The sequence below is a fragment of the Drosophila suzukii genome, chromosome X (assembly GCF_043229965.1).
Source record: "Drosophila suzukii chromosome X, CBGP_Dsuzu_IsoJpt1.0, whole genome shotgun sequence".
In the NCBI taxonomy this organism is placed as follows: domain Eukaryota; kingdom Metazoa; phylum Arthropoda; class Insecta; order Diptera; family Drosophilidae; genus Drosophila; species Drosophila suzukii.
In genome coordinates, this window is record NC_092084.1 from 22,627,894 (window position 1) to 22,642,273 (window position 14,380).

The 14,380-nt window shown below is 41.8% G+C and overlaps 1 protein-coding gene across 5 annotated transcripts in view; it reads left to right on the top strand.

Moving 5' to 3' along the window:
* Positions 1 to 14,380, top strand: part of LOC108021790 (AF4/FMR2 family member lilli) — a 40,790-nt gene that overhangs the window by 19,785 nt on the left and 6,625 nt on the right. For 3 of the 5 annotated variants that reach the window (XM_070997470.1, XM_070997469.1, XM_036821151.3), the window contains exons 2-4: positions 9,818 to 10,277; positions 12,818 to 12,994; positions 13,800 to 14,320. In XM_070997470.1, the coding sequence (XP_070853571.1) occupies positions 9,998 to 10,277; positions 12,818 to 12,994; positions 13,800 to 14,320 (978 nt within the window). In that variant the 5' untranslated portion in view covers positions 9,818 to 9,997. Of the gene's footprint in view, positions 1 to 1,114; positions 4,922 to 9,817; positions 10,278 to 12,817; positions 12,995 to 13,799; positions 14,321 to 14,380 lie in introns of those variants that run through there. The other 2 variants (XM_036821149.2, XM_036821150.2) reach the window with 2 other exon arrangements.

Genomic DNA, 14,380 nt, shown 5'->3' on the forward strand with positions numbered 1-14,380 from the left:
CCGAACCATCATTAAAACGTCGAGTTGTCCCCTGGTCGCTCGCACTATAACCCCCACATCCACGCCCACCAGTGCTGCCAGCTAAATAAAGCCTATATAATATATACATATATTATATTTTCTAAAAATGGAGTTCAAATTATGTTCAAATATTTGTATTTGATGTACAACCTTAGTTTCTAAAAATGTGAGAGCTCATACCATAACTTGAGATATATGTATGTATCCTTCGTTTACCACTTGTTTGAGCTTTATTCTTTAGTTTTATTGTCAAAGATCAAAAATATTTTTCTATTTTGATCTTAAACTCCAGTTATATACCTTTAGTAGGTATTATATAAATTGTTATATACGTTTTGGAAATTTCTTTTTCCAAATTGATCGGGAAAATAGCTAGTCTGGCATTATCTGACCCCTGCTTTTGTCGCTCGGTTTACATGCACCAACCACCTTTGCTTCTGTTTCTGCTTCTTCCGCTACCTTTCTTCGTCATTCTGCTCGGTTTTTTGCGCATGCGCCCCCGAGACACCAAAGTCGACAGAGACATTAATGTACAGTGGGATCGAAATCGAACAAAAGCGCATACAATTTTAAACCTTTCGGAATTTCCTTTCTTATTTTAAATTTAAATAATTCAAAAAAAGGTTCAAAATAATTTAACATTTTTTTTTCATTTTCAATGTGTAGTGGATCAAAAATGCCTAAAATTTGAAACCATTTTGAATTTTCTTTTTTATATTAAATTTCTTATAGTAAAAAAAAAGTTCGAAACAAATTAAAAAATCGTCTTTTGTAGCAAAAATTGTCATGGCTAAGTTTTAAAACAAATAGAACATGATTTACCTAAATTTCCTAACATTCAAATATTATATTTTAAATATATATTTACACAGTTGACAACCATAAAATTAGAACTTTTACAATATTTGACCTGAATGAATTATTTTCAAAAAACTATTTTTGTCTTTCGAACCAGAAGAATGATTTTAAGATCTTAGCCACTTAAAGAATTCTAAGGTGTTTTAAGTCTAAAAGAATTTTCCACCATATCTTTGTTTGGAAATTGGAAATATGTTTCTTCAGTGCTTAGGAACTTAATGGATTATCTGTAGAAGTTTCTAGCACATAATATATGTTTTTTATTTTCTCAAGTGATTAAAACCAACCACTGTGCGACGGTGGCAGAGAAAAAGGCCGAGATCGCGACGAAGACAGGGTCTTCGAGGTTGGCTTTGCGTCGAGCTGCTCTGCGTTTGCTCAGTCGACTTCCGTCACGATTCGCGTTCGGACGTGCGTCGAGCGGTTAACAAGCAAACTACCCAACTACCCAGAAAAACCAACCCATTTTACCAAGAAAACGAAAGCGGAAGGCCGAAAACCGAAAACCGGGAAGAAAATTTAGTAAATACCACGATATATTTTTTTTCGTATTTTGTTTATGTTCCGAGTTCCGTTGTGTGTTTTGTTTTGAACATATTTTTTGTGTTGACGGTGGTGTGTTTGCTTTTTTTTGTTTGGCCGCAGTGGCGCGTAACGCTGGGTGTACCAAACGTCAACCCCCAAAAAAACCGAAGAACTTACGAGTATTATCTGGTCCTGGGACAAACAGGATGCGCTCGAGTGCCCCTGCGCACCTGTTCGCCAACGACAAGTGCCACGGACAATATAATAATATGATATTTCCCGGGGTGGTGTGTGTGTGAAATTTTGTGTGTCGTCTAATTTATGCAAAGCGAACGCAATTTGAAAACGGAAAACTCAACTGGTGGAAAGCCTGTTGGTGGGAACTAACGTTAGGAGCGACTCCCATATATATACATATATATAAACTGGAATTATCATTAGCATTGGTAGTACCAAGAGTTTCGATCATGGTATATAGCCTGCGATCATGCTGATTGTGGACATGTTAACCCTGGCTTTGGCAAATGAGCCGATATGCGGTGGCAAAATGAGAGCGAGTGGGGATAGTGCAACGATTGGTGGCGGAGGAGGAGCACAATCATCGCTAACGGTGGTGGCCAATACAACTGGCGGTGGACTAGGCCAAAACTTGGGGATTTCTGGCCACTTAGCATGCGAGGCACGCAGCTCACGCGGCAATGTTGCTGCCGTGCATGGCGAGGTGCGTCAGCAATGCCACTCGGCGATAGATGGATTGGAGGCGCGTGCGCGTGCTGAATACACTGGCAACAACAAGGGCGGCAGCAGCAGCAGCAGCAGCAACAACAACAGCAACACTAGGGGCCATAATATCAGCAATACCAGCTGCAACAGCAGCAACAACAGCCAAACTAGCTGCAACAATAGCACCTACGACAGCAACAATAGCAGCTACAACTCAGGCAACACTACCAGCAACAACAACAACACCCACAACAGCAACAATAGCAGCAACAACAGCAGCAGCAATATTAACAGCAACATCGACAACTCTGGCGACAAAACAGCAACGGAAGTGGCCACGAAATGTGAGTACGCGCAACTCGAGCGTGAGAGGCAGAGCGTGAGCGCAGGCGCATACCTGCAACCACCCAATGTGACAAACAGCAGCAACATCAACGGGAGCAACACCAACAACAGCAACAGCGCCTGCTCAATACCTACAATTGGCAGTGAGCTTTTCAAAGCCAACCTTGTGGCAGCAGCACCAGCAGCAGTCGTCGCAGCTGAGCAGCAGAGGCAGCAGCTACAACCGTCAACCAGCAGCAATCAGTCAACGAATTCTGGCCAAAACCTGTGCAAATTATTAGATTCCAGTGAAAAATCAGTGGAAATCAATTGTCCAAGCCCTAGTGGCGTATTCAAGCCGTTGGATAGGAGCGAAAGACCAACGGAAAAGTCGAAAATCGAAGCCAAAGCTGGCGACGACAGCAGCAGCAGCAGCAGCAGCAACACCAACGACGACGACGACAACGACAACGGAAACTTCGACAACGACGTCGCGCGACGTACAGAAAAATTTGTGCAAAAAGCCAGGCAAAGCGCGTTGTCTGCTCGCGGGCTAGATAATTTTTTTAACGCCAGTGAAAATGTGCAAAGTGCCAAGGTAAAAGAAATACCAGCGGCAGCAACATCAATAGTAGCAGCAACAGCAACAGCAACACCAGCAATCTTAAGCTCGAAAAAGGAGGAGCCGCAGCAGCAGCAGGAGGAGGAGGAGGAGGAGGAGGAGGCGGGGCAGGCGCCATTGTCATTGCCATATTCACAGAACCCCTACCCAAACCCAAGCCCAAACCCCTATCCACATCCCTACCAGTTCCATAGCTCATCCTTGACTGGATGTGGTGTTGATAATGTCGCTGGCATTGCTGCTGTCCGCCCACCACAAAGTTGGCCTGTTGTTGTTGCTGGCGGTTACGTGGATTACGTGAAAAGCAACGCAGACACAGCAGCAACATGCAACAACCAGCCAGCAGTAAGTGCAACATCCGAGGAGAAGCTCATCGATTGTGAATCCTTGGTGGGCCATACATCAGCCACATCTGCAACATCAGCAATTGCAGTAGCAACAAGCTGCAACGAGCAGGATCTCATCGATTTTGAGCACGATTTGGGTGAGGATTTTGTGGCCAGCCAGCGGTTGAAGCGATTGCAATACAATTTTCAGGGACGCGTGGCCAGTAGTAGTAACATTGATTGTGTAAAGGCATCCTTGAGACCACAACAACAACAACAACAACAGCAGCAGCAGGGGCAGGAGCAACAAACAATAAGCATAACAAAGAAACTACCCCCAGAAGCAGACCTCCAGCAGCAACCCCAACTTCAAGAAACCCCCAATCAACCAACTCAAGTCCAAGACAATAAGGCGATTGCAGTCGTTACAGCGGATCCAAGTGCAATTCAATTAAATGTGAATGGCATTCAAGCAATCGGGCAATTGCCAAATGAAAGCGAAACAACAGCCCCAAAGACCAGACAAACAGCTGAAAATCGCCAGGAGCAACATTTGCTGAATACGCGTTGCGAGTTGCCAGTGCGCAGGATCGAAAAGGAGCAGGAGCAGGAGCAGGAGCAAAAGCAGGAGAGGAGCAGCGACCAAGTGGTGATTGAAATCGAAACGGATTGCGAAGAGGAGGAGAGGTTGCCCGAGGATTGCCAGGACTTGAGGCGCTCTGCCTTTGTGCCCGCACAGCCCAGTTGCAAATCGTCGTTGGAGGCCGGTGATTTTGGGCCATCGCTCAGCGAGTTCGATGTCCAGCGTTTCAGTGAATATCTAAAGGCCGCCCGCCAACTGCAGTGGCGCCACCTTAACCCCAACTTAAACCTTAACCCCCAACTTAACGGGAACCAGGGAGAGCAAACCGGCACCAGTAGTTTCCAGTGCTACGACGAATTGTTAGCTGAGTTTGTTAGTGAGCAACAGGAGTACGCATACGTTTACGATTATAATAATAGCAATAACAATAGCGATTCCAATTCCGATTCCGAGGAGGAGGAGGAGGACGAGGACAACCAAAGCGATAAGGATAGCGATAGAGCCTGCCAGTGCCATGAGTGCCTAGTTAGCCAGGAGCAGACCACGTCCACTTGCGCCACAGATAACCCAGGAGTTCTACTAGACCATCCAGCTCATCTGACCCATCCAAATACAAATACTCAGCCAATTCCAAATCCCACCCACCTGATCAACGGCTATAAGATGCGCGAGGTCAACGGTCAGCTGCGCGGCCTGCTCAAGAAGCCAAACAGACCGCCGCCGGCGCGCAAGAATCGCGTCGTCTTCGATGAGACACGCAACGAATTCTTCGAGGCCGACTATATAATCCTGATCCGCGAGGACTGCGCCTACGACGAGGAGGACGAGGAGCCCTGCACCTGCGGCGAGCACGAGCTAGTGCGGCTGTGCTGCGAGGAGGGATGCCAGTGCAACTACGCCGTCAATCCCGCCGAGGCGGGCGAGGGCAGGACGCCACAGGTGAGTGTCCAAGGTTCTGGGCATTTCGAGATCCTTTTAGAATAGAGAGGTCTCTAAAAAGTTCGCTACTCTCGCTTAAACTTTAAACATCAGGGAGATATTTGTACCTTGCTTTTCAACATTACTCACAGTTTTTAGGGATTTAAGAAAAGTTGAAAGTAGAAAAGAAACCTGTTTTAAAATTGTATATCTATTTTATAATATTCAGTAAAAAGGGACAATTGTTATCTATTTTATTATAACAATGGATTTATAATTGCTTAGGCGCCGTTTTCTTATCCGCATGTTAAACTAAAAGTGGGCTCTAAACCTTGAAAACGTTTGGAAAAGTGTAGCTTAAAATCCTGCGTTTAACTTAACCTGCGGGTGAGAAAATGACCCAAAGTGAGTTAGATATATCTTACTACGCGACAGTTGTTATATATTTTATTATAACAATGGATTTATAATTACCTAGGGTCCGTTTTCTTATCCGCTAAACTAAAATTTAAACAAAAAGAAGACTCTAAACCTAGAAAATGTATTCAAATATTACGTTCAATTTAACATGCGGACGAAAAACGGACAAAGTGAATTAATAATGTCTGACTACTGTAAAGCATTTAAACCTAGAAAACGTTTTAAAACGTGGAACAAATTGCATTACATTTTTATTATTATCTAAGGCTATCTTATAGTTAAAATTAAGTACAATTTAACAAAGGGTTTTGTTATGAAGCTATAGCAGTAAAAGGTTTAAAGCTAAAAAAAAGATAAGGTTATATATTTTTTTACTTTAATCAGATTGCGTAGCTTAGTTATATTATTTTAGCTATATCTTTTTAGGATTTTGGAAATATGTAGAAATTACATAAATAGTTGATAAATAGCATTAATTCAAATGTTGTGTATGTATGTACTCTTGAATTTTGTATTCTACTCAAAGACTCATTTTTCCCCCAATTAGACGATGAAGATAGTGTTTGAAAAGCTTTTGACAAAATGTTTTTGATTTGTGTAAATAGGTTTAGGGCACAGTTCTTGTTGACAAGGAAAATTGTTGCATATTCTTGCTGCCTGGGTGCCTTGAAGAAGCCGATTGCATTTCCTTTTCCGGCCAGCCAGTCCGATTCTGAGTATAAGCTGATTAGCTGCCACCATCTCCATCTCCGGTTCCATTTGGAGTTGCTTAGCCGGGTCCGGGAACCGTTTTGCCTGGGCAAATTGGCTAATGAGGGCAACCTGAAACGCACCTCGGTCTTTTAACTATCCCATTTCACCGGGGTCGCAACTTAAATTGGTTTATTACCGACTTCGCTTCGTGCAGTTAGCTTGAGGGGCTTTTCCTCGCCGATGACGTGCTTTTGTCAATTTTAAACTTTAGAACCTTGTTGATATTTCACTTAGTATTCCCCTTGCAACACAGCTCGTTAGAGGTAGTGGGAGTCGTTAAAAATATCATTAGTGGATTGGACTTTTACAGAAAGGTATTTATAAATCATACAAAATGTAACTACGATTTTTTTTTAATTATACCAATACTTCGATTCTTTTAAGAAGGCAAAAACTTTTTTTCATTGAAATAAATCATTTTCAAGTCAAATTTCCTCAAGTTTCATTCAAATATAAAAAATATAAAATACTTTCCTAATATATTGGTTTGACCGTATGATATCAAAATAATTTACTAAGTACTTTAAAACAATCCCGTAGTGTCTTACAATATGTAAGTACATACGTCTTGAAGTCAGACCGAAACTATGATATTTTTAAATACCCAAAACCTGTTTCTTTTCGAAAAAACATTATAACCAAGTAAAATTTCTGACAGTTTTGATTATTTTTTCAGAATTTTGGTTTGACTTATGGTTATAATCAAAATTCCTAAAATTCCACCCTGAACTTCAACTGCTTTATCAGTTGCTTTCACACACTTGAGTGACTAACTTCGAAATGAATTCCTTGCCGCACAATATTCACAATTAGGGGCCCAAAGTTTATTTTCCTTTTCAATTTGGCGATTTGTTCGTTATCATCCTGCCAACAGTGTGACATGGTGAAAATGGTCTTGGGCCTTTCATGTTAATTACGGCAAAGGCTGTCCAACTTTTGTTATCAGTGTGTGTTTAGAACTGGAGAAACAAAAGCACAGCAGCCAAGCCAGGCCACAGTGTCCTCGTTTCTCCCGCCCAAGTGGCAGTCAAGTAGGAGTCAAGCCGCAGGACACCCGCCCACGCCCACGCCCACGCCCACATTTACGCCCACTCGAGCTGAGATACAGATACATATGTACACACACGTACGGGATACAGACCACCATTGTATGGATGTACGTAACACATAATAGCTGCGAGTTTGTCCTCGCATTCTCTATTGGCAAGTGTGTATAAATCACTTAAGAACTTTTATACAAAATGCTTTTCTTGTGCCAGTAACTCGAAACTGCAGTAACAACCAGCGACATTGTTGTCGATCTTCCCTTTCCTTTTAAAAGGAAAAAGAAATCCCCACAAGTCTGTGATAGATTGTTTTATGAATTGCGCACTGGATGTGTGTGTGTGTGTGTGGGAGTGCTATCGTGATGAACGCGTTATATGTGTTAAGGACATTCAGGAAAGTTGCCGGCAGTATTCGGACATTCCTTCCCTACTTCCTTCCTTGAGCAGCGTAATCATTGTCATCCTAACCATCCTCAACACCCCCATACCATACTTTACTATGAAATACCATACCATACCATACCATCCTCATTGCCGCTCTCACCTCGACACTCGTATCGATCCTGAGCGGCCCTCGAGCTGCGTTTAAATTTCAATTTGCTGCCACATAAGCGACACTTGAGTGCGCCGCTTTTTTGCTTATCTGCTCGGCTCGGCCCTCCTCTGATGTCCTGGCAGGGTCCTGTCTGAGGGCCCGGTCGAGAGTGCATCGGGAAAAAAATCAAAATCATTTTCGAGTCAAGAGCTTGTGGGGGCATTACTGGAATTTGAAAAATTTCAAATGGGAAATGCCTTTCAAGAATATTCCAGTTTCCAATTTCAGGTTTTTTTTTAACCATATCAAAGACAGCAAGAATATGTGGGGTGATTCCGGAATTTTAGATGTTTTAAATGGTGAGATACCAAAAATAAGTATTTTCAACCCCATTCTTAAAAGCTTTTGGAACTCTTTTTAAAATATTCGAGTATCCAATTTCATAAATCTGTTAACAAAGTTAAAGATTATAATGAAACTTATTTTTCAAGATATATTATGTCCTTTAAAGTTTCATAATTCGTTATATTTATTGCATTTTAAGAGTTTTTGAAGACGGGAAGACTTAAAACCTTTTAAAAAGGAGCCTTTAACTATTTTTCCAGAATAACATTTTTAATAGCATAGTTTTTTATACCTTTTTAAGATTATAGAGAGATATATGACCTTTTTTATTTTTGTATAATTTTTTAAAGAAGCTCTTTTTCTCAGTGTAGGCGCCCAATGCACTTGACTTGGTGCTTCTTGAGAATGTAACCCCCTCCCCCCGTACACACACAGCCCCATCTCTATGTGTGGTCTCTCTGAAGAGTTTAATATGCATTTAGTGTGTGTAACAAGTTTACCGAGCACGTTGCATAAGACACAGACAGCTAGCCACATGCACATCCTTAACAGAGGCAGAGAGAATACGCTATATTTATGCAAAAGTTTCGCATCTCAAGGCAGAGTTATGACAGTAAAAAGCTAAAAAAAATAATAGAAAACTCGGGAAAAAAACCAGGAGAGTAGCCTGAGATCCTTGTCTAGACACTGCAGTTGCAAATAAACAGGATTTTGGCAGTTCTCGTGGGAATTCCGGTAGAATGAAGTTCGAATCCGTGCTTTCGGTTGCAACTTTTACACACATGAGCAGCATAACTTTTGTGCACTCTGTATTATCTGTGCGCTTGGCTGAATTGAGTTTTTGGCCTCTTCGTACTTCTCCTGCCACTTTATATGTGAAAAGTGCACAGAAAACCAGGATAAATGCCATTTTCGTTGTGCTATCACCGAACATAAAATATGTTGTGGGGGCAAGGGGACAATTTCTGAAAACATGTGCTATACCGCATTGTCTAGAGGTGATTTTCTCAGCCTTATTGTTTGTTGCGTTGTGTGTTTCTTTTAAAAGTACAAAATGATTTTTTTAATCAGTGATCTAAAGGGTCCTGAAATTGTTCATATTTTTATTCAATTTACAGCAGTTTATAGAGCATTATTACTTATAGGTAGAAAAAAAAGTTTCATCATAACTCTGAAAACTGTTAATAGAAACTGATATAGTCTTCCAGTTTTAGGAAAACATAATTTATTTTTAATTAAAGGGGTTCCTTACATTTTTGATTTAGCATGTTTAATAAAATGTTAGCCATGGCGTCTATTAAAACGTTTTTTCTGTGTAGATAGGTAGATACGATAAGATACTTTGAATAAAACGGATACAATCTTTCGATTTTAGAAATGCATTGAACAATTTCTTAAAAAATCTAATAAGAGTATATTAAAATATTTGGTATTGCAGTACTTTATAAGAAAGCCTTCTTGCCAAATCTCAAATCAGTCAGCTTTCTAGTAAGATTTTGGCCATTCTCATATCAGCAGATGAAATATATCCATCAGATGGCTTAGCTAACTAGGCCATTAGAAGCAGGAGATATTTCACAGTGGTAGGACGAGAAAGGATGGGCTTAACTCTGATTTATGGCGCACAGTTCGTCATTCCAACCCTTAGATCCTGCAATTACCTACTTACATACATGCAAGGACATGATGCTGCGCCCATAGAACTCAATTAGCTTAATTTGCGGTGATGCAACAGCCCACGAGCATTATTCACTTAGCTTACGTGCTTACCTTTACCTAATTTGTGGCTTTTTTGTTTTTGCATTTTGCATTTTGCAGAGTCCCAAATATCAGCCGCCAATTGAGTTTGTGGACGATGCGGCACTCAGTCCGCCCGATGGCTACAAGGACAGCAGTCTGAAGAACACGCTGGGCGGCGCCCTGAGCGGTCACATCTTTGGGGCGCAGCACCTGCAGCAATTGCAGGTGATTCAGCGGCTGCAACAGCAGCGTGCCGCAATGTTGGCCGCCCGCAACACCACAAGCGGCCAGATACCGCCCCCGCCCCCTCCTGTCGGCACTGCCCAGCAGCAACAGCAACAACAGCAACAGCAACAGCAGCAGCAGCAGCAACAACAGCAGCAGCAGCAGCAACAGCAACAACAGCAGCAACAGTCACACCAGCAACCTCATCATGGAGCAGCACTGCAGCAGCAACAGTCGGAGGAGGACCTCCAGGGCGTTTGCACCGAGTGTGCCGAGTGCGCCGAATGTGCGGCCAAGCAGCTCCAGGAAGCAGGTGAGTGGCTGCACTGGGAGAAAATATTACCTAATATAGGGGAAAATTAGACCCAACCTTCAGTAGGCTCAGTATTCTTGCTGACTAACAAGCAAAGAGTTCGGTTTCATAATCTGTTGTGCAGAATTCTGAAAATTCCTTTCCAAAAATATCTCTAGAGGGTACACTCCACCTATAATGATTATCACCGTATTCATGCTATCAAAATATTATAGAAAAACATATTAAATAATATTTCAAAATAATTTTGATAATATTCAAGAGTTTTTTGATAGGCCTATAAATAAATATACGTTAGTGGATTTTTATAGCAATCGTATATGATTATTTATAAAGACTGAGTACTTCTTCGATAAAATCTCTACACATTGTTGTGTGAACATAATATAATATATTTTTTCAATCATAATCCAAAAAATATTATAAAAATAGATTCTTTTGTTGTGGTAATTTGTAATGGCTAGAGAACTGATTTTTTAAAAATACCACAAGATTTGTTTAAAGCTTCTTCAATAAGCCAAAGAACAGCCTCGATTAAATTCCTTCTTATTTTTGTTTTAGGATGAATACGAAATCCTAACTTTTCATTTACTTTTTCAATTTTTAATTTTTCATGTTAATTAATCCATTACACTCTAAAGGAGGAATCAAAATATATGATATCACATATCATATATACTTTTTAACCACGCTTGACCGGAAATTGGTGAAACTTGAGCTTGTTATTTTGCCGAATGTAAAGGGTTATGAAAAAACGGGGGATGACAATGTTTTCAGCTGATATATAGTACATATATCATTTGGGTTACGTGCTGTGTTTTATGCACTGTGCATAAATCGGGGGGCGTGGCAATGTGGCATTGTGGCACTGTGGCACTACATACAAACGTACATACATATGTAGATGTGTATATCCATCCATCTCCATAGCCGCAATGCAATTAGCGGGAATCCCCGAAGGGCCAAGCGCGTTCTTTTCATTCACAAACGCTTTCGTTTGCCTTTGTGTAATCTAATTATGAATTATTTATGCAAACATTCAACCGCTGCCCGTTGACATCCTGCCTCGGGGTCCTTTAAATTGGACGCCATTTTGAATGCTTCCTGTTTTTTTTTTATTTTTCGCCCAGGCGCTAGTTCGCTGCACTTGCTCTTGTAATTTTCTAGTTAATTTAATTCGGGAAAGTAGGACTGAAAACGGGGTGGCTGTCAGGGTTCACAGACGTTCAGGCGTTCGTTCAGACTGCTGGACAGCCGTGTCAATAAAAAGTACACAACAGATACACACTCCAAAAGGCCTTTGAGTGAACAAATTATTGAAGAAGTTGGATAGAAATGGAGCATAATAGAGAATTTAATTATATCAGGCTATGAAACTTAAGTATAATATGATTATTCATAGAAATACATCTAGATTTCAGCCTAATTATACCATTTACCCTTGTACTTTTCATATTCCTTGACAAGAAATTAATCAAGATAAATGAAAAGGTATCGCAGTTATTACACCTTTCGGCCCATAACCTTTTACCAATCAATAGTAAACGACTGCCATTTGGCCATTATGCGAGCACTCCACTCAACTAGAATTCCTTCAAAGTGCCATAACTGTTTGAGTAATTCCATGGTGACGGCGATTCAAAGGGAATGGCTATCTAGTGCCAGCTTTGAGCAATAAATAATTCGAAGGTATTCGGGGTTTGTTTACCCAAGTCGCCCGCATTTTCACAGAAAGCGCCCATCGAATCGGGTCTATTGATTGATTTACGGCAACTTGACTTCGGTTCGATTCGAATCGAATCGAATCGAATCGAATCCCTAACCCCTAAAAGGATGTTTGAAATGGCAAGGCATTTGCATTAATGTCGGTGGTCACGCTTTATTGGCTACCAAAGCAAGCTACCAAGGGAACTGGAAAAAAAAGAAATAGGGGAATATGGGGGAGCGAATGAGAAGGAGGGCAGGGCATTTTCCGGGGTTTCCCGGCTCGAGGGGCGCTCCTCATTAATTGTTGCGCCTAACGAACCGCGAATGCGACAAGCCCCCAGCGACAAGCCCAGAGATCTACTACCTACCTATGCCCAAAACTAAGTGCCTATATGGCCACCGAAAACTGAAAACTGGTAACTAAAAACCAAAAAGCAAAAACCTATGCCCATACCGATCCTTCAAGCGCGCTTCCGCTTTGTCAGCATGAAACGGAAGTCCCCCAAACTTTACACCCGATTTATCATCGACTTTTGACGTACATATGTGTAAAAGGTATCATCAAGGTAGCCATGCATGGGTCCCATAACTGCGAGGGAAGTTTAGCCCAACTAAGCATATCATATTTTTAATAAAAAGCTCTTTACGGCTTGACTTTGATAATGGTACACTTAAATAAGTTATTATATTACTAAAATGGGATTAATTTGACTTAATGAGATGGGACTTTAAATATGTTTGTTTTACTTAAGAAATTAGATATAGTATATAATATTAAGAACAAGACTTCGACAGAAATTTTACTTATACATTCCACCTTTTTTTCAAAACAGAATGCAGCTCCCCTCAGTGTCCCGAGGAGATGACTCCGCTCGGAGTGCCCGCCGTGGCCATTCTGCCACTCCACACCAGTTCCCCAGAGCGTCGAATCACCCAGAAGGAGATCATCGCCGGCGAGGAGCGGCCCAAATATGTGCTACAGTCCCAGTACAAGCCATCACCCACAGCAGGTACGATATCGACCAGTTCCCAGGTTACCCCACCCATATCCGTACTTAGATCCAACCGCAAGACCACTTTTGTCATTAGCTTTATCATGCATTTATGCACAGCAAGCAAAGGCAACCATCTGCTACATGGCCATATATTGCACATTTCATATTCGACCTCCGATGATTCGATTCGAAACAATCCCATTCGATGCGATACTATCAAGGTCGACGCATTTATCGCTTCAATTGAAATTTCCCATCTGAGCATTGGGCATTGAGCATTGGCCATTGAGTTTCCTTTTATTACGCAAAACAATGACTTTGAAATCGCAAAAAAGGCATGAAAGATGTTACTTTAAAATTAAGCTAGAGGATAAATTGCTTACTAGCTAGTAGGTATCCTTATAAAAATCTGATTTTTAAAATCAAACGAATGTCTCTAACATTCGATGTACTTAATTAGTGTCTAAAATTCCAAGTACTCGTAAACAACCTTAAAAATCAATAGTATTTTTTTACATTGCAAAATTTAAAAACCTTACTTAGCAAACGCTTTTCATAAAGCCAAATTCCTTACCCCAAAAAATATATATAATGTTCGAAAACCAACCATACGCCGCATCAATCGCTTGTCCAACTATTGGACCATCGTGTGCATCCCCATATGCACTGTACATAACAGACATCCGTTAATCACGATCTCCATATCGACATTGATCGATTTCAATCTCCAAACCTTTGAATGCCAATAAATGCTCTATTTTGCCAAAACCATGCTGCCCCTCGATGGTTTTGCCTGTGCCTGTCTGTTTCTAACGTGCAGTGGTCAAGGCTAGAAGGGAGTCGGCCAGTGGGAAGGCCAGTTCAGGATCCGCCTCCGGTTCCAGTTCCGTCTATGGGTCAGCCACCCAAGTCCCGGTCGCGTTCCCTGTTCCGGCCATCAGTAGCTCTTCGAAAAATAAACGATTTGTTGTTGAAACCATTACCACTATGACCACAGTGACCGAGCGCCGCATCATCCGGGAGGCGAACGAAGATGTGGCGACCGCTGGTACCGTTTCCGGTCCCGCTCCTGCACCTGGTACTGGTACCGCCCCGCCTGCTGTTGGAGCTGCTGTTGCGAGCGGACCGGATATGTTGCCGCCCGCCCTGCCGGCCAAGGCCAGCGCCACAGCAGCAGCGGCCGCCGCAGCAGCTGCCGCTTCAGGAGCGGTAAATGCATCAGAGCAACAACCCTTCGATCCCCAGAAACCGCCACCTATACCGCCGAAGGAAACCTCGCCCACGCAGATCAGTGGCATCCTCAAGGGCGGCAAATTATGGAAGCAGGACTCCATCTCACAGGTGAGTCAAGATATGGCTAATCCTAAAATTTAGCTTATATTAAATGGTAAATCTATTTGA